Raw genomic sequence first — 26,554 nt, forward strand, 5'->3', positions numbered from 1 at the left:
CTCTCTGCTCCACCATCGACAGTCCATGCTGCTGCTGCTTCTCCTGCAGTTTATCCTCAGGCTCTCGCTCTCTCGGGCTCTGCTCCCATCCCATCTGTCTCCGATCCCCTGATGGGGAACCCGATCGTGAAGACCCTCGTCTGGTTGGGGACCAGACTCCCGGGGATGCCTGGCTGATGCTCCAGCTGCTCTCAGATCCTCTTGTAGCCCCATCTGGGCCAGGAATCTGCTCCTCAGAGCGGTCCTTCTCCTCCAACTGCACGATTAACTGTGCCTTGGTGAATTTCCCCATGCGTAACCCTCTCTTTGTGCACAGGATCACAATGTCCTTCTCAAGGAGATGGTGATAGGCCATCACTTCACCATTCCCAAGTGGCTCTGGACTCACAGGCCTGTGTGCTCTTGGCTCCCCCATGGTTTCCAGGAAGAACCCCTGGTGTGCCAGCCCTTCTCGTGATCACCACCTCTTTGCCAGGGTCGAGCTGCAGACTCCTCCGCCCGAGACTGCTGGCTGCAGTCCTCAGGGGGACCCTGTTACTCCAACAGTCCTTCTCGCTGGTCACACACTCCCAGAGGTTAACCGCCCCCTGAAACCGTCCCACTCTGAGCCTTCAGCACGCCTGGTCCTCATTATCCCTCCTTTGTTTTACTGCTCCCCAGTCACTTACTGCAAGCAGCGCCATTCACGGGGTGCAGTACATCCCACCGCTGCCACCAGTTGTCACGGAGTCCCCGGGCGATGCTCTGGAACTGCTCCCCACCAAGCCAGTCAGGACTCTGGGGAGCCTCCTCTCCCTTGGAGCAGACTTGTTCAGGGCAAGAAGCTCACACGGCTTCACCTCCTGGGTCTCTCCTTGGAGCATTCAGCATCCTCTGCCCCTCCGTGTGCTTCCCACAGCGAGCCCGCCCCAGCGGGGTCCTGGGGAAGCCACCGGGTCCTGCACCCCCACTTTGCAGTCAGACGTGACTCTCAGCCAGCCAGTAAAACAGAGGTTTATTCGATGACAGGAACAGGGTCTAAAACAGAGCTTGTAGATACAGCGAACCGGACCCCTCGGCTGGGTCCATTCTGGGGGGCAGTGAGCCAGACCCCCAGGTCTGCCCTCCACCCTTGACCCCAGCCAGCTCCAGACTAACCACCCCTTCCAGCCCCTCCTCTCTGCTCAGCTCCTTTCCCGGGCCAGGAGGTCACCTGATCCCTTTGTCTCCAACACCTTCAGCTGGCACCTTTGCAGGGGAGGGGCCCAGGCCATCAGTTGCTAGGAGACAGAGTGCCAGGCATTTAGGTGCACTGGCCCTTTGCTCTGCCAGATACTTAAGAACTGCCATGGGGACACTGAGGCACCAACACAGTATTCAGAGAAAACATTAAGAACATTCCCAGTTCATCACATCAAGTTCCTAAATCTATTACAAATTAGGGCAGTTATTAGCCCAAACTACTATATAGATGCATTTTCCTTCTCTCCAAAGACAGTTTTAAGCTTCTCTGATCCTTTAAAAGGAGCAGATATGAACATCTGAACTGTTCTGCTTAGTTTAACTTCTTTCCTAATGAGCTAATATCCACCAAGTCCATACACACTTTCATTTTGGGCCCAGTTTTAGGCTGAGTGAGACAGATGCAACTGTCACTGGAGGTCAATGAGAGAATTACATCATGACATGGGGGAGAATGTGACCCTCTGTCTAGCCAAATAGGATTGAGGGACGTACTTTCTCCATAAGCAATGAAGTCTACCATAAGTTAATCACGCTATAAATTAAATATTTAGTACTGTGCTTACAAGACACGGACAAATGAAGTCTTTCGGCACCCTAACTTACCAGTGTACTGTCTTTGCTTGCTGATTAAGTCAGTCAATAACAGGTACGTTTGTTGTTCTTGTGGAATACAAGAGCCAGAAGGTGCTCGAGAAGATGGAGAAAAACAGGTTGAGAAAGTTCAAGAGGTTTCTTTCCTGGCAAGCAGTCTCTGGAACGTGCATTCACCAGGAGCAATTCTCCTTCACACCCTGCTCATTGCCTTACATTGATGTGCCATGTCCAGAGGGGATGAGGTGGGACGTACAGGGTGGGAGCAGTACGTTCTGCTATGCCAGTTTCCCCTCCACGGAACCTTTGTAAGGTTTCTTACTGATTTTGTACTGGCTGTATGTTATTCATTAGCATGCATTCAAATCTACATTTAACAACTCAGTCACTCTGCAAGGCAGAACCACTCCAAAACAATTCAAGGAAATCTACATGAACTATGCAGGGAGAGCTGATATTTGGGGAAAAGAGGAATAGGTAAGAGGCATATTCTGAAGTAATTGGGGATTTAGCATCAATATGCACGAGAATGTTCATAAAGCATAACATGCTGTATTGCCTAACAAGCAAAGCAGCAAGTTGGCAAGACAAACCAAATCATGTTTTCAAATTCTGATTCCTCACGTTAGCTTCTTTTAAAAAATCACTCTTGGACAATAAACTGGGACCAGTCCTGCTCGGATTCTTTTCCAGAGATCCGTTTATTTTTTCAAAACAAAACCAAATTTTAAACATAATTAGTCTAAGAACAAGTTGCCTAAATACAAATTCCCTGGCATCCTACTTTTATTGACATATTTCCTCTGAGCAGCCCAAAACTTGGAAGAGGTCGGAGAAGACTGAGAAAAAGTCTGCTTCAAAATAAAGTCAATATCAGCTTCTGTGAATAATCCAGGGCTCCATTAATGAGAGAGCATAAAGCCCGAGGGGCAGTTTCTCCTTCTCTACAGCAGAATTTAATCTTATTTTCTGGAAAAACATGTTGTACATATAAAACTGAACAGGTTTGCAGCCTCCTCAATTCCGAGCTCTCCAATGAAACGACGTTCCGTCCCCCCTCCTCCCGAAGCACGGATGCAATGTTTGCGGGCTAGAGGTAGCTTCCTTCCAGTTATGGAACCGTTCCTTTCATCTGCAGAGAATTCTAGAATGAAAACCACAATCAGCAACATTCAAACACTAATCATAAATGTCGTTTGACTAGACTGATTGGCTGTATCTGCTTAAAGCCTGGTTGATTCTCAGACGCTTGTGATTTATGATTGACGTTACTGGCTCTGAAATAATTCTGTATTTATTCACAGCTCAATACACAGCGCACAGTAAGAATGAAGTTCCCACAATATTCCTTCACCAGCCTCACCCGTGGCCTGAAAGGGAATCCCATCTCTAAATGTTATGGACTCCAATCTAGCCTTTATTTACCCTTGTAGTCCACCGAGTAACTTTCCCTTCACTAGTATTTATACCCATCATATACTTGTAGATGGTTCCCACCTTAGTTCGCCAAGATACAAGTGATTCAACTCTATTCAAAAACCGTTAATACTCCCAGATCCATGATCATTTCTGTTCGTTCTTCTTTGTTTACTCCTTTCTAAATTGGTCAATAGCTTTTTGGGATCGAGGTGCCCAGAAATGAACGCAGGTACACCTGAATGTCACCCCCTTACTCTGACATATTTGTACAAGAAGCCACTACAATGTACTACAAACCCCTACCTAATTTGCTGTCCCCCATCACATCCAGGTCTCTTCTGCATTACGGCTTCTCTGCTTTCTTCTGCTCACTGAATTTTTGGGTTTAAAGCATTAGCTGGCACTTTTCTAATCCGTTTGATATTTTTTGTCTGTTCTTCTAATCTGAGTCTTTTTGTGGTGGTTACTGATCCTCACATAACCTAGCTTTTCACCTTATTCTAGATTAACATGGTTCAGTTTTCATCATGATATCCAAACTCTGCACCAGTCATTGGATTTTTCCTTCAGCTGTACATTCTCATTTAACAAGACTCGAAGAAGAGCTCTGTGTAGCTCGAATGCTTGTCTCTCACCAATAGATGATCCAATAAAGGATATTACCTTCCCCCACCTTGGCTCTCGTTTGTAGTCTTTCAGCTAGTTTTCACTCCAGATGATACTGTTCTTCTCCAAGTATTTTTGTACATTTTGGACAGACATTAAAAATGTGCCACTTAAATTCAGTTATATCACACATACTACGCCACTTTTATTCTCTAGTTTTATAATTCTACCTAAAAAGCCATCAAGCGTGTCAGGCAGGATTTGTTCTTTAGATCAACAAGCAACATGGGTTACTCACGATTCTATGAAGCCCTGCCCCCCATTTCAATATCCTACTGCTCATAACGCCACAACATATGGAACTGTTTGCAGTTACAAGTGGTAGCGTTGGAGACGTTCACGAAGATGCACTGAGGACCAAGATGATGTTCTATCCATTTGCCACACGCTGTGTCTCAGATAGAACTAACCCAGATTTAGAAGTACTCAGGCCCTAATCCCATTTAGGGTACATCTACACCAGGGGTAGGCAACCTATGGCACGGGTGCCGAAGGCAGCATGCAAGCTGATTTTCAGTGGCACTCTCACTGCCCAGGTCTTGACCACCAGTCCAGAGGGCTCTGCATTTTAATTTAAATTTTAAATGAAGCTTCTTAAACATTTTAAAAATCTTATTTACTTCACATACAACAACAGTTTAGTTATATATTATAGACTTATAGAAAGAGACCTTCTAAAAACATTAACATGTATTACTGGCACGCAAGACCTTAAATTAGAGTGAATAAATGAAAACTCGGCACACCACTTCCGAAAGGTTGCCAACCCCTTATCTACAAAACAAAAAACCCACAGGGCAGTGAGTCTCCAAGCCCAGCTCAACATACTCTGCCTCACTGGGCTTAAGGTACTGGGCTAAAAATAGCAGTGTAGGTATTCTGGAGGCCAGCTCTAGCCTGAGCCCGGCCTCCAAGACTCTCCCCTCCAGCTGGTTTCTGAGCTTGGGCTCCAGCTCGATCCTGAATGTCTATTTTTAACACTGCAGTGCAGACCTGAGTCAGTTGACCCAGGCTCTGAGACTTGCTGCCAGGGGTGGGGTGGGGGTGTCTTTTTCTGCTGTGTGTATGTACCCTTACACTGAAAGTCAGGCTTAAAGGAAAAGCCATTGTCAAGTTCACTAGGAGTTAATCCAAATCTGTTCATGTAGTTCATGCAGAGTAAATGGTGATCAAAAAACAAAAGTAACGCATATGCAATGGCTGTTTTATCTTCTCTTAGTTCATAGCAGCCACGTTTCACATGTTACAGTTCCAGCAGCTATATCCACTTCAGTCTGTTTAACAAGCCAATTACAATAACTCTTGGGTCACCACCCCACTCTGCAAGCTTTTAAAAATTAACTTCCTAGGATTTATTTATCTGAAATGATATGAAGGAGAACAGGTCACAATTTCCAACTCTAACCAAACCAAAACACAAAGCCCAAGAACTGGGAGCAAAACAGATACCTCATAAAAACCACAAGGAGTCCTTGTGGCACCTCAGAGACTAACACATTTATTTGGGCATAAGCTTTCGTGGGCTAAAGCTTATGCTGAAATAAATGTGTTAGTCTCTAAGGTGCCACAAGGACTTCTCGTTGTTTTTGCTGATACAGACTAACACAGCTACCATTCTGAAACCAGATACCTCACAGGCAGACGGAGGGAAAGGCCAAGTTACAGCAAGAGGCGTCTTTTTTGCAATATCCTATCAGAACACAAAATATTTCGCATTTTTAAACCCTCTTCCGTCAAATGGCCGTAAAGCACTTTACAAATGTTTCACATGTAAGTCCAGTTCCATTTCAAGGCTACGCAAGGCATTTGGGGCCTGCTGTGACGCCAAACAACGTCAGCAGGAGCAGGACGAGGCCATTCGTTAACTCAGACAGTCTGTGCGGTCGCTATCCCCATTTTGCAGGTCAGAAAGTGAAATCCCGGAAAGGTCACACAAGCCAGTAGCTGGACTGGGAGTTTCCAGACTTGTATTCTGGCACTTTACATCACTAGCCCACCCTCCCTTCAAACCAGGTCAGTATGTCCTTCACTACAGCAACATTGTCTAGCTCAGACTGAACCATCAGGGGGGGTGACGACAGATTGAAATATGCAACGTTTTGAAGCCAAACTTAAACCACTTGTGGGTTCAGGAAGGTGGTCCAGCTCTCAGCTGCGTTGGAAATCCAGCACAGGGTTGACGATATGTCATACCACTGCCTGAAAGGAGGTGGCGAGAACAAGGAATGAGAAGGAGAAAAATCTTCATATATCCATCACTCTCTCAATTGCTAATCTACTGGCTCCGAATGCCAGTCAGTCATTTACCAAACCTGCAGCACAAATTCTTATCAGCTATGACAAAGGTACAATAGATGTTTTTAGATAAGGTATTCTGCAGTAGTCTGTACTGTATTAGAGCAAAGCATCTCTCGACCATGCTACTGCTGTTCTATGCCTTCTATGTTATGGACATAGATCGCTCTTTTCATAGGTCTCTGATAGGCGTATTTAATGATAATCACTTGATGTTTCCACCGGCTGTTAGCTGTGGCTTGGGGTGTCTAGCTGGATGTAAAAACTGCATCTACTGAGGCTTCTTGTGCACCACAAGGGGGAAAAAAAGGATCAAACTGAGAATTTTCTATGATCATGGTTATTTGAAGTAATAAAGTCTTTACATGGAGCTAATTAAAAATATTCAAGCTGCAACCCTGAAGGCATTTCAAGGAGTGTTTGATCAGTTCATCTCTTTCATTTCCACCTAATGGCTCCACAATCACCAAGGAAGCAGAGGGGGACTCTGACCTTGAAGATGAGAAGGCCTGGACTGCATTCAAGGGGCTGCTGCTCCAGCAGGTAGGAGAACTACATGCCCCAGCTAGGCCAACCCTCCAGTATTTCTCTCCTTCCTTTAAAAGCCGTTTGGCAAGAACTACCCAAAAATCAACACAAACATACGCTTTCATGCTCAGAGATAAGTCGGTTATCGCTGGCTAGTCTAATTCACAGGCTTCAGGAAGACAACAGTCAGCCATGAATTTATAGCTGGAAAATGACATTTCACAGGTCATTTAAAAATCACAATTGCCTTTATTCTGCATTTAACACAACAGTTAACAGGTAGCATTTAACTAATACTTTCAATTATTTTAAGCAGCCTGGTGCCTGCAGAGTCAGATCAGCAGCAACGCAGCAGGGCTGCTAAGAGAGAACAGAGGTTGCTCCTCTAGCTCTGCTTCCCTGCCAGCCTTTCCTAAGGCAGTGGGAAAAGCAGGGCTGAACAGACATCACTTACACCAGAGCTGGGGCTCTTCCAAAAATACGCAGGCGTGGAATCTGGAAAATAAGAGCTGCACACTTCTTGACAAAGGATCAACCCAGTGATGGAGCCCCTGCTCTTTAACCCTCATTAAATCAAGGCTCTACACAGCCTTAAACATAAGACGAGCCTGAGCTTTTAAACTAAAGAAAAACACTTCTCCAGGAGGGTAAGACTAAAGCTACTTTTACAAAGAGAACGAGCCAGCATGTTCTCTCTGTTTGAGGCAGAACGCATCCAATTTCAACAGGGATGTCAGCTGAAAATCTGATGATATAATATAGCCCAGGATTGTTAGGGCAGTGGTTCTCAAACGTTTGTACTGGGGACCCCTTTCACATAGCAAGCTTCTGAGTGCGACCCCCCCTCTTTATAAATTAAAAACACTTCTACATATTTAACACCATTATAGATGCTGGATGCAAAGCAGAGTTTGGGGTGCAGGCTGACAGCTCACGACCCCCCATATAATAACCTCTTGACCCCCAAGAGGTCCCGACCCCCAGTTCGAGAACCCCTGTGTTAGGGTGCGTGTTTGTTTGCCATCCTCTTCCCAGCCTTTTCAAGGCTGACATTCAGGTCAACATGGCACCTTTCATGCTCAAGCCCTAGAGAAGCACTCCACAAGGTACAGCCAAAGCTTCGTAACTGTATGTGCACCAGTGATGTACTGTGCTCTTCAAGGTCATGGCTCAGATCTCCAGACCAGCCAGATTTAAAAAGGAACACAGCTGGCTTGTCTGAATTTAGCAGGAGTTTTCTTAGCCGCTTCTCACTCCTTTTGAATTCTACTGTCTAGATACACAAACTGAGGAGCTCAAAGTAGCCACTTCTGGAAAACCCGTAGGCTTGAGAGAAGGCAACAAAGTATCTGGTAGGAATGTGCAATAGCTCAGTCTAAAAATTAGAAGCTGCTTGTCCAATTGCCATGTGGTTTAAGGCTCTTATTGATTACATCTGACTAAGTAATTGAATCAGCCAGGAGTCCTGTTCTAGAGACAGAAAAGGTACTCACAGCTGGGGGGCCTGGGATGCAAGATGCCTGCAATTACTGGCCTCAAGTAGTGACGGTTGACAGGGCTGCAGCTGCTTTAAGTTTCATATCTGTCCTTTAGGACAGACCCTCAGGAAATACACTACACATGGTTCAAGGTGGCAATTTAGATTTTTGCTGCCATTTGCTGTTTCGACACAAAGTTATTTTTTTCTCATCAAGTCTGTTTAAGCTGAAGATTTTCCCCTTGAGAAAGAACTAAATTTATATGCTCACCGCCCCAAACCCCACTCCAGGAATGTGCAGTTCTGGCATGGCTTCCTCATATATATTCCAGCACAGTAGGAGCAGGATATTAGAAAGGGAAGAAAGCGGTTTAACAAATTTCTCTCTTCCTGGTGAAGTGTCACCATCAATCTAAAAATCACATTAGCTAAAAACATGTACTATGTTATTATCAGAATGTATTGTAGCAGGAAGGGTTAAGGCAGACGGAAAGGAATGGAGCATGGATTTCACATGGTACCTTAAGGCCGGACCCGAAATGCCCACTCAAGCTCTCATTAAAAATCAGAAGTTTTTAGTTCTTATGGTTGTAAGGTCAGCTGCCCCCACATAAACCTGAATGCTAACCAGCCCAAGTCTGGCATTCCAGAGCCTGCAGCCAGCAGAGCGAAACTGAAGAGACAAACAACTTTTCCACTACTGCCAAATAATTCTTAGCAGCGGTGCTGCTAGACAGAGCCCCAAAGGCAGGCTTTGTTCACGGAGTCCCCCCTCACCCCCATCTCCTCCACAGCACAGGTTGAGATCAGAGCAGGGTACGAGAGAGCCCTTCACAGCAGCCAGGCAGGAGGGTGGGGAGAAGTGTAGCAGGCAGAGACCCCCTCCCACCTCCATCAGGAGCGCTGGGTAGGGAGGCCTCATGCTGAGAGACCAAACTCAAAGAGTCGTTATCGACAGCTCACTGGCAAGCTCTAATGGAGTCCTGCAGGAGTCAGTCCCAAGTCTGGTACTACTGAACGCTTTCATTAATGACTTGGATAACGGATGGAGAGTGTGCTGCTAAAATTTGCAGATGATGGCAAGCTGGGTGGGGCTGCAAGCACTCTGGAGGACAGGATCAGAATTTAAAATGATCTTGACAAATTGGAGAATTAGTCTGAAATGAACTAGATGAAATTCAATAAAGACAAGTGCGAAGTACTGCTCTTAGGATGGAAAATCCAAACGCACAGTTATAAAATGGGGAATTAACTGGCTAGGCGGTAGCTCTGCTGAAGAGGACCTGGGGGTTCTAGTGGATCACAAATTGAAGCTGAGCCAAAAATGAGATTGATGCATGGGCAAAAAAGGCCAATATTCTGGGAGTGTATAAACAGGGGTCACACGTAAGATGCAGGAGGTAGCCATCCCGCACTACGTGGCAGTGGTGAGGCCTCAGCTGGAGCACTGTGCCCAATTCTGGCTGACATGCTTTAGGAAAGATGTGAATAAATTCGAGAGCATCCAGAGGTGAGCAACAAAAGTGATAGAGGTTTAGAGAACCTGACCCATGAGGGAGGATTAAAAAAAACTGGACGTCTAGTCTTGAGAAAAGCAGACAGTCTTCCAATATGTTAGGGCTGTTCTAAAGAGGACAGTGATCGATTATTCTCCATGTCCACTGAAGGTAGGACAAGAAGTAATGGGCTTAAACTGTGGCAAGGGAGACTTAGGTTTGATATTAGCCAAAACTTTCTAACTCTTAAGGGTAGCTGAGCTCTGGAATAGGCTTCCAACAGAGGTTGTGGAATCCTTATCATGGGAGATTTTAAGAAGAGATTGGATGAACAGCTGTTAGGTCTGGTCTAGGTTCACTTGGTCCTGCCTCAGCAGGAGGGGCTGGACATGAGAATGTCTCGAAGTCCCTTCCAAACAATATAGTTCTATGACTGTTTCAGGCACCTACTAGCTAGATGTCTACATTAAAGATGGTAAACCGAGCACGGTCCAGGGCCAGTATCCTGATAGAAATCGCAGAACCTCTTCCTTACCACAACCCCTTTTTAGAGGGAGAGGAAACAAGAAAGATGAAGTGGACTGGGACCTTTCACCAGGGTATTGTATTTGAATTTCTCTGGTGCTACAGGCCTGTCATTTGTACCACTCCATGGGGACAAGACCTGAAGATTACCAACTCAACTCCTTGCACAAATATTGATGTGAAGCAGCATAACAAATTTGTACTTTTTTTGGCAACAAAATTATCACATTCCAATAGAGCAAAACACCAAAACTTATCCAGAGCAGTAACGTTACTGGAGCACACGCTACAGCCTAATGCTCTTATTCACGTCCTTATAAGGCCTTGGCTACACTCACACTTTACAGCGCTGCAACTGGGGTGTGAAAAAACACCCCCCTGAGCGCTGCAAGATACAGCGCTGTAAAGCGTCAGTGTAATCAGGGCAGCAGCGCTGGGAGCACGGCTCCCAGAGCTGCACGCTACACCCGTAAGGGATGTGGTTTACATGCAGCGCTGGGAGAGCTCTCTCCCAGCGCTGCCGCTCTGACTACACTCACACTTCGCAGCGCTGCCGCGGCAGCGCTTTGAAATTCCAAATGTAGCCATACCCTTAGACACCATCTCCTCTATGCCTTCTTCCACACGGCCCCTACACATGCTCTCTCCCTGAATTGATCCACAAGGCCCCTGCCTCATCCTCATTCTTCAAGGCTCTAGTTCACTTATCTAAAACAAACCCCACTAATTTGGTGATCTCCTTCCCCTAATTTCGGTCTGTCCATTTGTTGTATACTGAGAGTGCCTCAGGAGACGGACTGACCTGCCTTGAAGATCTGTGAAGTGCCCGTTAGAGACACTGCCATAGCTACAGCACTGCTCTGCAAACCAGAGAGAAGGGCTGGGATCTGAAGAGAAAAGAGTTGCAAAACAACCCTAATAAATCTTTTTTCCTTTTTCTCCTTATGGAGGCTTTTCCCAGCAGGGGTGATGGCTTCAGGTATAACTTAATTAGGCTTCTTGTTATTTATAGCTGCACTCAGCTACTTCACAGAACTTTTCTTTATCTGGGAAACCCCCACGGGTGGGTATTTTGCACCTGCTAAAGGAACATGCACAAATGTGTGTGAACTTGGTAGTGTCTTAGATGTGCAGCTCTGTACCATGAGTCCACATCACACGGGCATGAGGCATTTTTAGTTTAAACCTCAGCTACAAAATGGGGTGGGGTGGGGTGGGTAGGGAGCAGCAAGTCACTGTTCACTCAAAGCCTGGAGTTGTCCCAAGTCAGGAGTTTTGACTGTATTATGCTCCTACTTCTCTGTTCATTCGCAAGTCATTAGGTCAGTTTAATTGGCAGCAGCCACTGGTTCTAAGTCCAGTTACAGTCATTTCTACCTGGCGACCCAATCCCAATGTGGCAGCTAAGTCTCGCCAATTAATAGCAGGCCTAGCAATCTGGAGCCGTTCCTAAAACCTCGCTGTTTGACCTCAGGAGTCACAGTTTCCTGCTGTAATTTCAGCGGTGCTTGTTGTCATTGGAACAGCTCTAAGCGCTGAGCCTGTTTCTCGCTGGTGTACGACAATCAGAGCATATGTTAGAGGCAAGCTTTAAACTTTGGCCCAACTTCGTACAAGGAGTCATCCTTCCGGAATGAAACTATCCTCCCCCTGCGCACGCAGACATTTCTAGGGAGCCTGCTCCACACTTCACAGAGCAGCATATGAAACAAGGATTTCTCTAGTTCCCTGTTGGCTACGCAAGGCTCCGTAGGACAATGCACGGATACAAAATTCCATCCCAGCATTGTGAAGCAGAAATCTTTCCATATGAACAGTCCAGGCTTCACAATAAAGCAGTGAACTCCGGCAACCCAGCATTCCCCCCTGCACACGCACACACACACACACACTCTTACCTACCTCAAGTTTACAGATAATGGCCCCTCACCTATGTACAACCCCACACACACCATGCATGTGCACTGATCATATGCACACATTAAATCCCCTCACCTGAAGTATGCAGGTGATGGGGGTGTGTGGCTGTGAGAGAGACAGTTACTTCTTCCGTTACTAGTGTCCTTCGAGATGTGCTGCTCATGTCTGTTCCACAGTAGGTGTGCGTGCTCGCCCTGTGCACCAGTGCCAGATGTTTTTCCCCTAGCAGTACTTGTAGGGCGGAGAGCCCCCCCGCAACCCCTGGCGTGGCACCTGCCTTGCGCAGTATAAGGGGAGCTGTGCGCTCCCCCCACCCTCAGTTCCTTCTTGCCAGACAACTCCAACAGAGGGGAAGGAGGGTGAGATATGGAATAGACATGTGCAACACATCTTGAAGAATACCAGTTATAGAGAAGGTAACTGTCTTTTCTTCAAGTGATTGCTCATGTATTCCACAGTAGGTGATTCCAAGCTACATCTGTTGGAGGTGGGTAGGCGTTCACAAGTTCCCAGGATGGAGGAGGACAGCTCTGCCGAACCCAGCGTCATCCCTGCTTTGGGGAATGATCACATAGTGTGAGGTGAACGTTTGAACTGAAGACCACGTGGGGGCCCTACAAATGTCCTGGATGGGGACGTGGGCCACGAAGGCAGCTGACGAGGCCTGTGCCCGAGTCGAGTGCGCCTTCACAATAGGTGGCGGGGGAACACCCGCCAGTTCATAAACAGGAACAAATGCACGAAGTGATCCAATTCGACAGCCTCTGAGTGGAAATCAGCTGGCCCCTCACACGCTCAGCAGAGGCGACGAACAGTTGCAAGGACTTTCTGAACAGCTTAATCCGCTCGAGGTAGAAAGCCAGAGTCCGCCGCACATCAAGCGTGTGGAGACGGCGCTCCTCACTCGACGCATGGGGCTTAGGGCAGAGGACCGGTAGAAAAATGTCCTGACTCATGTGGTAGGCAGAGACCACCTTCAGGAGGAACACGAGGTGCGGGTGGAGCTGGACCTTGTCCTTATGAAAGACCCTGAAAGGCGGCTCGGAAGTCAGGGCTCTGAGCTCTGTGACTTGCCTGGCTGACATGACTGCAAACAGGAAGACCACCTTCCACGAGAGGTGAGACCAGGGGCACATGGTCAGCGGTTCATACGGGGGCCCTGTGAGACACATCAACACCAGGTTTATGTCCCACTGTGGGACTGAGGGTCAAGAATACGGAAAAAGACTGTCCAAACTCTTAAGGAACTGGCCAGTCATAGCATGGGAAAATACTGTGTGCCCTTGCCGATATGGCTGCCAGGTGCACCCTGACCGATGAGGGTGCCAGGCCCTGGGTCCTCAAGTGGAGCAGGTAATCAAGGATAAGCTGGATTGGAGTCATCACCGGGGAGATCCCCTGGTCCACCACCCACCTAAAAAAATCGAGACCACTTCGCCAAATAAGCACGGCGAGTGGAGGGCCATCTACTTTTGAGGAGGACGGGCCGAACCTGGTCCGAGCATGTCCGTTCCTCTCCACCTAACCACTGAGCAGCCATGCTGTGAGATGAAGAGTCGCTAGGATGGGGTGTAGGAGGTGGCCCTGGTCATGAGAGAGCAGGTCCAGGTGGAGTGGCAACGGCCACAGTGGAGGGTCCTGTACTAACATTGCCTGGGCCCTGCTGGAGCAATCAGGAGGACCCAGGCCTTGTTCGACCTTATCTTCTCCAGGACCCTGATGATTAGGGGGAATGGGGGAAAGGCGTAGAGAAGCCAGAGTGACCAGGACAGGAGAAAGGCATCAGAGATAGCGCCCCTCCCTAGCCTCCCCTCCCCGGAGCAGAACTGGGGGCATAGCCGGTTCTGCTGAGTCACGAATAGGTCCACCTGGGGAGTTCCCCACCTTTGGGAGAGCCAGTGGGCCACTTCCGGGTGGAGAGACCACTCGTGTTGTGAGGAAAGTCCCTGCTCAAGCAATCCACCCTCTCGTTCCGGGCACCCGGCAGGTGGAAGGCCTTCAGGTGGATGTCGTGGGCTATACAGATGTCCCACAGTCTGAGGACTTCGCAGCAGGGGATCGGGACCCTCCTTGCTTGTTGATATAGAACATTGAGTCCATGTTGTGCATGAGGATCCTGACTACCTTGCCCTCTAGGTGCGAGTAGAAGGCCATACACGCCAGCCGCACAGTCCTGAGCAACTTGACGTTTACATGTAGGATCAGGTCTTGAGCCGACCACACACCTTGGGTCTGAAAGTTCCCCACATGGGCCCCCCAGCCCAGGTCCAAAGCATCGCACACCAGCTCCAATGACGGGGCCCTGTCACTGAACGGGACCCCTTGGGGCATGCTGTCTGGGACGGACCACCACCGTAGGGAGGCAATCACAGAATCCGGCACAGTGAGGACCTTGCCCATCCTGTCCATGGCCTGGGAGAACTTCAAGGCCATCCAAAGCCTGAGTCTGGCGTGACGGCCCACGTACATGCAAGCCGACCTGTGACCCAAGAGTTCCAGGTAAACCCTGGCTGTTGTGACCAGGAACCTTGTGACTGAGTCTATGAGATCTTTCAGTCTTGAACCTGTCTGGTGGGAGAGAGGCCCTGGCCGATTCTATGTCCAGAAGTGCCCTGATAAACTCTATGTGTTGGATTGGGACTAACGTGCACTTGGTGTTGTTTATCAACAGGTCCAAGGAGGTGCATACGGACAGGAAGAGCATCACGTGATCCCTCACCTGTGACTGGGAGGTGCCTTTGACAAGCCAATCGTCCAGATAGGGGAATATCTGGATCCCCTCACCGTCTGAGGAAGGCCGCTACTACTGACATGCATTTTGTAAACACCCTGGGGACAGTGGACAGAGCAAATGGAAGGACCGTGAATTGGTAATGATTCTGTCCCATCACGAAACAGAGGAAGCTACTGTGCCCTCCAATATGTGGAAGTATACATCCTGTAGATCAAGGGCAGCGTATCAGTCCCCAGGATCCAGGGAGACCATGCAGAACTTGAGCTTCACCTCAGGCCTCGGAGGTCCAGGATGGACCTGAGCCTTCCTTTCGCCTTTGGGATGAGGAAACAACAGGAGTAATACCCCTTGCCCATGAATTCCTCGGGCATCACCTCTATTGCTCCTAGCCCTAGGAGCTGCCCCACCTCCTGCTCGAGCAGAGCTTTGTGAGAGAGGTCCCCCAAGAAGAACAGGGGCAGGGGTGGATGGGCGGAGAGGAAGTAAACTGGAGGGTGTAGCCCCAGGAAATGGTATGGAGGACCCATCGGTCAGAGGCTAGCCTCGACCATTCTGGGAGCAAAGCACACAACCGGTTGGAGAAGGGAAGCTTTATGGGGACTGGATCCCTGATGAAGACTGGTCGGGTGCCCTCGAGCATCCCGTCAAAAAGGTCTTTTCCCTGCCTCCTTGCCCTTGGAGGACCCAGGCAGAGACTGCCTCTGAAGGCATCTCTTATAGTCCCGCTGCTTCTTATGGGAGGCCTTGGTGGGAGCCTGCTGCGGTTTGAATTTAGGTTTTGCCGGAGCCGGGACATAGAGTCCCAGACTCTGGAGGGTTTTGTGGGAGTCTTTCATGCCATGCAGCCTCAGATCGGTTTCCTCTGCAAATAAAGCTTTCCCATCAAATGGAAGATCCTGCATGAAAGACTGTGCCTCGCCGGACAGTCCAGAGAGGAGCCAAGATGCCTGTCTTGTGGACACTGCGGAGGCCACTGATCGTGTGGCCGTGTCTGCGGCATCCGAGGCTGCCTGCAGGGATGCCCTAGCAGTCGCTGTCCCTTCCTCCACTAGCGCCTTAAATGCCTACCTACTGTGCTCCTGGAGGAAGTCCTCAAATTTAGGCAGGGAGCCCCACAGATTCAATTTGTACAGGCCCAGGAGAGCCTGATGGTTCACCACTCATAACAGGAAGCTCAAAGATGAATTAATTTTCCTTTTGAAAAAGTCCAGTCTCTGAGAGTCTTTGTTCTTTGGGGTTGGCTGACGCTGCCGTTCCCTATGGTTGACCGACTTGTCCACCAAGGAGCTGGGGGCCAGGTGAGTATACAAGTACAGGAGATACAAAGTACTTATGTTCTGCCTTTTCAGAGATGGGGGCCAAAGAGGCCAGCGTTTGCCACAGGCATTTGAAATCTTAGCCACCCCTTCAAGGAGAGGCAAGGTCACCATACCCAGTGCTGATGGGTTAAACAGGGAGTCCGAGGCTCCTCTGTCTACTCTGCCTGGAGGTGTAGGCTTGCTGCCACCCTCATTAAGAATTCTTGGTGGGCCCTGAGGGACATAGAGGTGAGTAGCCACACATCGACTCCTCCAGGCGGGGAGAAGAGGCCAGCGCAGTGCTCTGGATGTCCACCACCTGATCAGACTCTGGGCATGGTGCCACTAGTACCATTCGGCTGGCCATGCCACTGCACCTGCTGTGGCACGGGCAGGGTCAGCTGTCCGGGCTGGCATAAGATCTGCTACTGTCCCTGGACTGGGAGAAGTGGTGGTGCCGGGATCTATGACAGCCACAGGACTGCAATCTCGACATGGACGACTGGTACCAACAGTAATAGCTGCTTCGCGAACAGCCTCAACAGGCAGACCTACGACTGTGAGACACCAGCGATCGATGCCTGAAGCTGCAATGTCTTGGCGGAGACTTGAAGCAGGTGTTTGAGCGAGAACTGCGTCGACGATTGTGTCGTGATCAACTGCAGTACCCTCTCCAAGACGAGGACTGACGGCGACGCCTGCCGTGGTCCTGTCGATATTCACTCCTTGAGGATGAGCGGTGCTGCAAGTCCCAGCCGGACGGAACCCAGCCAGACAGTCTGGCTGGCGTCAAGGGTGATCCACCTCGATTCTGCCCCAAGTGGCAACTGGTATCAGGAACATTCCCGTGACCAAGACCAGTACTGGGCCAGAGGCAGCTGCAGGGATCCCAGTGATGGCTTGTGTCTGCAGCGCAGGGCTGACATTGGCGGTGCTCCAGGCATTGGCATGGACTTGACACCCTGGGCTGCCTGGAAGGTTTCAGGCACGGAAGGCATCCAGAGAGGCCTGTTCCGAAGGCATCAGACTACTCCGCTCTACTTGAGTTGGAGGCCTGGGGCCCGGTGGGGATCAAGGACTGCCCGACATGGGCCTAGCCTCTGTCCCAGATTTCCCTTAGTACTGCTAAGAAGATTGAGTCTTCCTGGCCTTCTTGGCATGCCCCGTGGACAGGGAATGGTGTCGACTGGTCAATGGTACCAGAGGGTCTCTGTGTGCTGACGCCGTGGTGCCAGGTACCGGTTCCAAGTGGCATGCCGGGGTCGGGACCAGAGACAACTCCATGATGATGGCCCGGAGCCTAGTCTCCCTTTCTCTTTTGGTCCGAGGATTAAACGACTTGCAAATCTTGCACCTTTCACGGATATGGGTTTCTCCCAAGCAGCGCAAACAACCTGCGTGTGGGTTGCTCCTTGGCACAGAACGTCTGCAAGAGCTGCACAACTTAAATCGGGGGTGGGGGACACGCTCTGGCCAGGCTCACTTACTAACTAAACAGCTAACTCACTACAGGTACTAACCCTGAACGAACAAACAGTTCTGGGGACAAGCTACAGCAAAGGTGGAGCGGAGCAGTTCCGACGAACCTTTACTGGCAACAAGAAGGAATTGAGAGTGGGGAGTGCAGCACCCCTTATACCACGCCAGGCAGGCACCGCTCCAGGGGTCACGGGGGCACTCCCCCCTACAGGTACTGCTAAGGGGAAAACCTTCCAGCAGCAGTGCATACGCCAAGCATGCACACCTATTGTGGAATAGAGATGAGCAACCACTCGAAAAAGAAGTTCTGATTGTACAATAGTCGTGCCCTGAAGTGGGATAAGGCAAACAACTGGGGCACCTCCTTTTAATGGGCAAAGAGTCAGGCCCTGTCTGTCTTTGCCAGAAGTTAACCCACTATGGAAAACAGGCACCTCACTTAACAATTCGTGCTCTCTTAAATTTTCATTGTCAGTCTCCTCCCTTTCTCCCAGTGTGGAATTCAAGGTTGTGCCAGGAAGAGGTGGTAGACACGAGCGCACATGTTCAGTTTCTCTGCTTTCCCTGCAACCCTCAAAAAATCCTTGAGATGGGCAAATCCCACCACCATTTGCAATTCAAGAGGCAAGTCCCACAAAATCAGTTTTACAGCTTTTATTTTCCATTCCGTAAACTTATTTGCGCTTTGCCTGAGCTGTAACGTGCATGTGGGATTAACAAGAATTTTAAAACGCTATTTAAAAAGCCTAGGAGTCTTGGTGTTGACTAACTGAACTGAAGATGGTGCCCAGAATTTTGCTGATCCCAGCTGCTGCTCCTATCAGAATTCTAGAGGTGAGAATGTACTGAATTATCAGCGCCCATGAGTAGCTGCTGTTGATGTCTGAGCTACCTGCATCACAGGTTACAGTTGCAACACGGTTCAGCCTGTATCTTCTTATGTCCAGAAATCAGGTACTGTATACTCTGGCCATGCTAAATAAACTGAAATGCTCACTTCTGAAACATTCTTCACACCTTGGGACAAGTCTGGATGGGGTGGAAGGAGAGAGAGGAGAGATTTATGCCAACCAGAACCTCCACAAAGAGTCTATTTGGAGCAAGACACTGCTTGTGGCAGCTAAAAGCACGTCCTACTTTACAATTCCTATCAGAGAGGAAAGGATCAATCTGCAGACCTGATCTGTGGCAACACTGTGTAAACAGGCTCTCTGTTAGAGACTGATATTCCAAAAACACTTTTCCCTGAGGAGTTGGAGATGCCACGTAGCATGTACTGAGTATTCCAGAGAGGCTGGGTACGCTTAAATCATGTCTAGCTTGACTTGTCACTAGGCAAGGATCAAGCAACAGTCCTGGACCAATGCAGAGTTGTTACAAAAACAAATGGAGGTAAAAAGTCAAATAAGCACTTCAGAAACCCGTCAGTGTTAAATGACTATTCTCAGCGAACACCCACACAGAGGTTCTCCATGTGAATCAGACCGATTGAGAGAAAAATCCAACAAAACGATAAAAAACTGTAGGTTTGAGTGCTGAATTTAGCTAGAGATTAGTCCAGTTTCTCACTGGTGATAACAAAATTGACCGTTAGTAACCTAAAAGGCTTTAATTTACCTATGTGCAGTTCATTAAAGTTGGCTATATGGGAAAGGCCTGAGGGTAAGTTTTAATGGGTAATTTTATTAGATTATGTTGTAAGGAGTAACTGTGGTTTCCTTTGAATGCATCAGTTGACTCCAAAATGTTCACAGGCAGGAGACCCAAGATAAAATAATGAGACAGGCCCAATTACAGATTGGCTTAACAAACTTCAGACCGCAACCCCAAGTTAAGGCAGATCTTACCTCATTTTTGCATTAGTTCTGGATAACCATAGTTTCCTTTTGATAGTGTTTGAGCTAATTACAGTGGCAAGAGTTTTGGTTTGATCTTTATGTGGACTTATTTAACCAATGCTTTTTCATTCGCTGCCATGGCATGCTGAAGTGGCCTCGTGGTAGAGTGAACCGATACCCTTCAAGAACCTTGGCAGCAGCATGTACAATAGATTCTGTTGCAAGGTCTCAGTGGATTGCGTTCAGTTTAAAGTTGTCGGGCGGAGGGGGTTAACAGGCAGTCTAGAATGGCAGTGATGGTACTAGTCCTAGGAACTTCACAGAAGAACAACTAGAGGATTTATGGGCTCTCATAACTTTCACAGCTTAAGCCTCGATGAATGACAAAGAGCTGCAGTGGCTGTAATAGAAGGAAAGCAGCCACTCCAACCTATTGCACGAGTCTGATTCAATATACACTTACCAAAAACCTGGCACCTACTGTTCAACACCTCTACCCTTCTCAACCTCCTTGGGGAAAATGCTCTTCGCATTAACTGACAGTCAGACTGGAAACAGGGGTGAAAGTAACTTACAGGACTTACCGGTACTGCAGGAGTCCTGAGGGGGGCATGGCCTCATCCGGAAGAGATGTGGCCTCTCAAGATTTAAAGGCCCTGGGGCACCGGCTGTGATGGGAGACCCAGGGCCTTTAAATCAACCAGGGCTTCCAGCTGAAGAGGTGGCTGGGAGCCCAGCGGGGCTAAGGGTCAAATTAAAGGGCCTGGGGCTCTGGCTACCAGGGGGAACCCCGAGGCTTTGCAGGGCTGAGATTTAAAGAGCCCAGAGCTCCTGCCCCTGAGGGGAGCCCCGAACCCTTTAAATCCTGGCCCCAGCCCAGCCGCCAGAGCAGTGGCTGAGATTCAAAGGACTCTGGGCTGCCCACAGCGTGGAAGCTGGTGCGGTCCAGCACGGCACACTGGCTCTTACCGGTACGCTGTGCTGGACCGGACCAGCTTACTTTCACCTCTGACTGGAAGTAAGGTGTAAAATTAACAGTGAGAGTAATTACCCATTGGAACAACTTACCAAGAGTCGTAGCAGATTTGCCATCACTGACCATTTTTAATAAAAAGTCTGGATGTTTTTAAGAGCTCTGCTCTAGGCATTATTATGGGGCAGTTCTCTGGCCTGTGCTATACAGGGGATCAGACCAGATGATCACACTGGCCCCTCCTGGCCACGGAACTGATGAATCTAGTAGCAGTAATTTCTCCCCTTGGGCATCCTCAATTAAAGGTTTACGTCACTCTTCAGCCTCTACTGATCTTTTCAGAATGCTGTTTTAGAGCTGCTTTTTCCCTGACACGTTAACGGTGCACCTAATTAACAAACCCCGCTGAAACAAGGACCTTTCATTTTTCCAACCTAGAGTCAGGAAGAACTATTTAAAAAAGGAGCATGTAAGCTTACAGCCAAATAGAAAGGTAAGCTTCCCCTACTGCTGCTTCCAGGGCAGAGCCAGTTGAGGAAGGAAAACAGAGTTCTCCTAGCCATTCTATTACTCAAGAAATTACCCATTAATAGCTCGATCACAACAGCAAAAATAATTTTTCACCCAGCTTTATACTCCTCCTCCAACACCTAGACTGCAGTCACTCGTGGGAACCACAGCCAAGGCTGACCACCACTTGATGTAAGAATGCGGTTCTTGGTATACGTTACAGTAGCTGAACGCATTGCTATAAGTACCAGCGCGTTAACACCCCTTCAAGATTTTCTATTGTGGCACTAACATGTTATAGGAGGCAAACGCGTAAGGACAAACAGGAATGGGCCCAAAGTGCAACAGAACATTTGGACTGACTACTTAAGCGTGCACACTGAAGCTGCAAAAAGGTCATTCTATTTTCTTACCAACTGTAGTTAGGATCCAGGACATGGACTGTGAAGTTCTGTAGATTCTGGGAATGCTGGAGGTGGAGGGTCCCTTTCACGGTAACAGTTTTTCACTGCCTGGTATCCAAATAAAGACAGGTGGGTTTAGATATCTGGTATCGCTGATGTATAAACGGATAGAGAAATCTGTCCAGAAATGACTGAACTCCAGCAGATTCTTGATTTAGCCGTTTACTTCTGTCAACAAGAACGCTACCAAGTTCTAGCCAGCTTCAATTCTTTGGAATATACTTCAGCAAAGAGGTGTGTCCTGCCACAGGACTTAAGATGAAGAAGATTTGAACTCTTTGAGGAAGAGAGCTGTAAGCCAATGGGCCTGTGGTTGAGAAGACTGCCGCCTTTTCTCTAAAATTTATGAATGGCCAATCACAGCATCGCACAGTTGCCAGGGTGGTTCCAAAAAAGGAGAAGCGTGGACCTACTGCTTTAAAGCAGCAGTGTGAAACTCATTCTGCGAGGGCAGAACGGCCATTTCGGTTACAGTCCAGGAGTAAAAATATTCACAAGCAAGAGGTAAGTTTGGCAGACTTGCCTGAGTGCAGAATAAGCCTCTTCAAGGAAAGATAAATTGTAAGTAAATACAAAATAAATGCATTGATGAAATCCCACTCTGTCCATGAACCTTCCTCCTATTTATTTCCCTCTACAATCAGTTCCTCACCCCACCAAAATCATCATCATTTTGGGATTTTTCCCTTTCCCCCCTTCCCCTACTTTGAGCATTCACCCCAAGTGAATTCTCCCCTAACTGCTTTTGTCCCAGCTTTGGGGTGGGGTCGGGAGGAGGACGAGGGAAGGAGAATCCCAGTGTTTCTTTGAGGATTCACTCTTCACTTTTTTCTCCTGCCCCTTCTCTCCCCTCTGTTCCCTGGAGGTGGAGGCAGCAGGAAGGAGCAGAGCTGCTTCCTTGGTCCTGGCAACGCTCAGCAGCAGCTGGAAGTGAGGAGCAGCAGGCAGATGCAGCTTTTGCCCTGAGCTGAAATTGTGGGGAGATGTAGTGCTGTGCAAAGAGTTCCGCGTCTCCTGGTGCCCCTCGGCAGATAGGCAGCTGCAGGCTGGATTCCTCTGAAGTGCAAGGGGGCCTGTGGGCAGGGGAAGGGTCAGCAGGCTGGATCTGGCCAGTGGGCTGTATGTTTAACAGCCCTGCTTCCAAGAGCTGTGTAAGTGGTTACTGCATGGAATGGGAAACTAAGAGAACACTCTGACTCGTCCTACTGAGGAGATGAGCCACCACACGATACACCAGGTGCAGCTTCTCTATGAGCTTCTTCCTCGGTCTCAGGTAAAGCAAGTAACAGTAGGGCAGGCTGGAGGTGCTGAAGGCATGGATCACGCTAAGTCAGTTACTCATAAGGAGCAAATGGAATCTCACTAGCAGCAAATGAAGGCAGTATTTCCTGTGACTGCTGCTAGCTGGGCGTCCAGATCAGCAATTAGCCTACAACAACCCCAAGACCTGATGATGTCCTGATTACTGATGGCCACATGCCATGATTAAGGCTTAGATGGTAGCACTTATTGATCAGCTCCCACAAGATGCTTCCCTCTTCCAACCGGCATCAGTTCAGCCTTTCCTAGAGTTCACCAATACTCCTGTTTCTTCCATGCACCAAGAGAACCAGGATCACTGCTGTCTGGGCGGCTGGTAATGTAGTCTGCATCATCTCAAAATTTACCACCAATGACTGTATGTAGACACTAAATAATCATGACAGGATTGAACCCTGTAGGTCTCCACATCAAACAGCAATTCAGCAGCTGCTCCTCTCCCTTCTTGTCCAGCAGTGTGGGAAACAAGGAGAAATCCCAAGAAGGTGGCTGGTCACCCACAGGTGAACCTCCTGGCTGAAAAACAGGCATAAGTTAACCTGGCTGCCAGATGACCTTCGACTGTGCTTAAAGCGAAACCAGACTTTAACAAAATATAATAAATAGTCTAGGATAGCAGAGACAGATGAGCAATCTTTCCAGACCACACACTTTGCTACATATGTTTGTCTCGTGGATACTTGGAAGTACAGCAATATTATTGTTCTTAGGAAAAAGTTACAAGAACAATCAGACAGTCTGTTAGGGTTCCATGGTCCAGACAACCATCCTGTGTGTCCAGATGGAAGATCTGACCCTGTTTCTATGAAAGATGAGGGAGGAAGTGTAGGGAGTTGAACTACTGATGCTTTTGCCAAGGCTAGGTGGGTTCCCAGTACCTGTCCTATGCCCTGTGGGGAGCCCTCCACAATGCTGGATCTGGTGTTTTATCTTCCTGGATACTTTACTTCCCAAAGTGTTGAAGTGCATGGAAGAACCACCTTGCTACAGTCCAGTAAAAAGCCACCTGTCCAGAAAAACAAAACAAGAACAAAAACACACCTTTTCCTCTCCACTGTGTAAAAGAAGTGTTGACACCCACTGCAAATAGATCTTTGAGTTCTCTCTCTACAAAGGCATACAGAATACAGAATTCTTAAATATGATGTTTTCACACAGCAAATCTCACTTGAGATCAATCCACCAAGACACTCCTCTTGCCCAGATCACCACCACCAACATGGAAGACATGGTGATGGATGCATCAACGGATGGAAGTTGCTTTCTAACAGTGACCATCAGAATGAGCAAACTGACGCAACACATAGTAGAAGCTGGATCACTCTCCCCTTTACATCAGGCAGAAAGGCCCGGAAAGCCAGTCAGACAAGTTTAAAAAATTATATTTGTTAGACTTCAATACTCATGGCCCCATTCTGCCACCCTGGCTTACTTTGAACAACACTTGTGACATATTACGGATGCATGCAATAACCAAGGACTATAGCATCAACTTTATAAATGTTACGCGTACCTGCATGGCCGAAGTATTGTATTCTAGCTCGACTGGAGATTTACAGGACATTCCTGTGGGAACTAAAATCACTGCAGGGTAATTAACACAAATCCCCAGGCTGGTAACCAGCCTGGAGAAGCCTTGCAACTTGTGGAAAGTGGCACAGATTGGTTTGACCTGGTTAAAGAGATCCTGGTAAACAAGGAACTGAAAATTGTATGAAGTGTCCACCCTAGCATAAGGGGAGAGATCACTCTCACAGAAGCCGAGCTCTTTACTGTTGTTAAGACCTGTTTTTTGTTCTAAATAAATACTATTCTGCTTTATGGAGGCTGGCTGGTCCTTGGTTAACCTGTCATTGCTCCGTGAGATCAGGACTGCAGTGCTGAACTAAAGGGGGAAATCGCCCCAGCCACCACTTTCCAAAAGGTTCCAACCTCAGCGTCTCAGGCACAAGGGTGGGGATCAGTAAAGACAGTACTTGAAGTACTGGCACATATTTTATCTGTCGGTTGCTCTGAGCTCATCCTTTGCTACCTGCAGCATTGCGTGTGCCATGAGCTGGCTTGAATCCTGATTGGGAAGGGAGGGATTGAGGGGATCAGCAAGAGTCATATGCTACTGAAGCGGCTTCGCTACCGCGCCTCATAATGAAGATTGTTGGCATAAAGCATTTAGAAGAGAGTTAGACTATAGCATGTCTCAAGGAAAGTGCCAGATTGCCCCCAGGGAGACAGGGATGATCTCTCAGCACTAGGCAGATGTGCTCCCTAACAGCTCCCACCAGCTAGTAGGGACACATAGCCAAACTGCAGGTGGGTGGTGTGCAGAGGCCTGTACTCTAAGCTATCCAAGGTAACAAATGCAGCTTAGCCAGTGATATAAAACTATTTATAAAAACAAGCCAAAGCTGGAGACCAAGGCGGGTACAAACTGGATTGTTAACGTTAAAAGGACGAGCTTCAGGTTCAGTCACAGGTCGACAGGACGACAATCGGAAAGATTCTCTAAATGGGAGGAGGTGGTTAGGTTGAAATCAAAACACTTTGATTGGTTAATCACAATAGGAAGAGGCTGCCTCCCCTTTCTGGGCACTATCTGGAGATCAGGGAAAGACCCTGGGGGACAGAAGGACAGGAAAGAGGAAGTGTCACCAAACCATGGCTCCTGCTGCCCCTCCTTTCTCCTGGGATCCACCAGGGAACCAGCGGGCTTCCAGTGCCCTGACCAAAGCAAGCCAGGGAGGGAACCAGATGACATCCTCACCTGTTTGGCAAGACCCTGAACATCTGAAATGTGAACCTAAGGTTCTGCTGTTAAACCCTCCCTATAGGTGAGGAAGGAAAAGGATGTCTCTCTTTTTGCCCTAACAAGAGCCTGGCTTGACTTGCCAAGACAACTCCACCTTTTGCAACACTGCTATGCGCCTGTGACCAGAAAGCAGTACCTCCAACAGCGCAATGTTGGTTGTTTGCCAGATCTCAGAATAGCTAACAGCAGCATGTATTGGGCCTGTTTCTCTCCAGCAGCTAGGTTGCAAGTGAAAATACGCAGAGACAGGAGACAGATAATGTATCTTTTGTTAACCTTTCTCCCTGTGTTTGTCTTAACAGAAACAGGATTGGACTTCAACAGCAACATTTAAAATAACTTTCTTCCACCTTCAAAAAAACAGATCAAATCATTTAAAGAGACCATCAAGCAGTGACTTTCCCCCCTCCCTGACAGAGATTCTGTACAGCAAAGTGCATATGGAAAACAGTTAAACTAAATGCCTTAATTCTTTAAGTTTTAAAGCATTTAACTGTTTTCCTTTTTCTGTGTGCTTAGTAAGGGGTTGAGAACATTTAGGATGATTACAACTGGAAAAATGCCAGTGCAGACACAAAATGCCAGACCACATTTAATTGCTTAAATATCACAGAAGCATGCCAGGATTTTTATCAACATCTTTTCCCTTGCTGGGCCTGAGATGCCCCCTAACCACCACAACAGTGGCATGGACTGGTCAGTCCCAGATGTGGAATAAAGCTCAGTTCTCAAAGCGGATGGTGGAATGCTGTTTTCTGCTCCAATATGTTTCTCTCACAACCCAATGGTTATCAGATTCTGTCAGCAAAAGAGGAGAGCTCCTGTGCTTATCAGTAGGCGGTCTGGGTTTTTTAGGCATATAAATCAGAGTGGTTCCTTTGGTTGGGCCCCAGCAGAGAAGTAGATCTGTAGCATTCACTACCTGCATAGAGGATCTTCGTACTGACACTACAGCCTCAGCAGAATTGATCACAGAAGCATGGTGAGCTGT

General features: G+C 48.1%; 2 protein-coding genes across 3 annotated transcripts in view; one reads left to right on the forward strand and one right to left on the reverse strand.

Moving 5' to 3' along the window:
* The window catches only part of LOC127037332 (uncharacterized), a 472,273-nt gene that overhangs the window by 128,868 nt on the left and 316,851 nt on the right, over window positions 1–26,554 (forward strand). The gene's annotated exons all lie outside the window — the stretch shown is intronic.
* Window positions 2,487–26,554, reverse strand: part of FKBP6 (FKBP prolyl isomerase family member 6 (inactive)) — a 39,537-nt gene continuing 15,469 nt past the window's right edge. Inside the window, exon 8 of the mRNA XM_050928957.1 lies at window positions 2,487–2,959. Coding sequence (XP_050784914.1) covers window positions 2,927–2,959 — 33 coding nt within the window. The 3' untranslated portion in view covers window positions 2,487–2,926. The remainder of the gene's footprint in view (window positions 2,960–26,554) is intronic.

This window comes from Gopherus flavomarginatus, chromosome 19, assembly GCF_025201925.1.
Source record: "Gopherus flavomarginatus isolate rGopFla2 chromosome 19, rGopFla2.mat.asm, whole genome shotgun sequence".
Lineage (NCBI taxonomy): Eukaryota > Metazoa > Chordata > Testudines > Testudinidae > Gopherus > Gopherus flavomarginatus.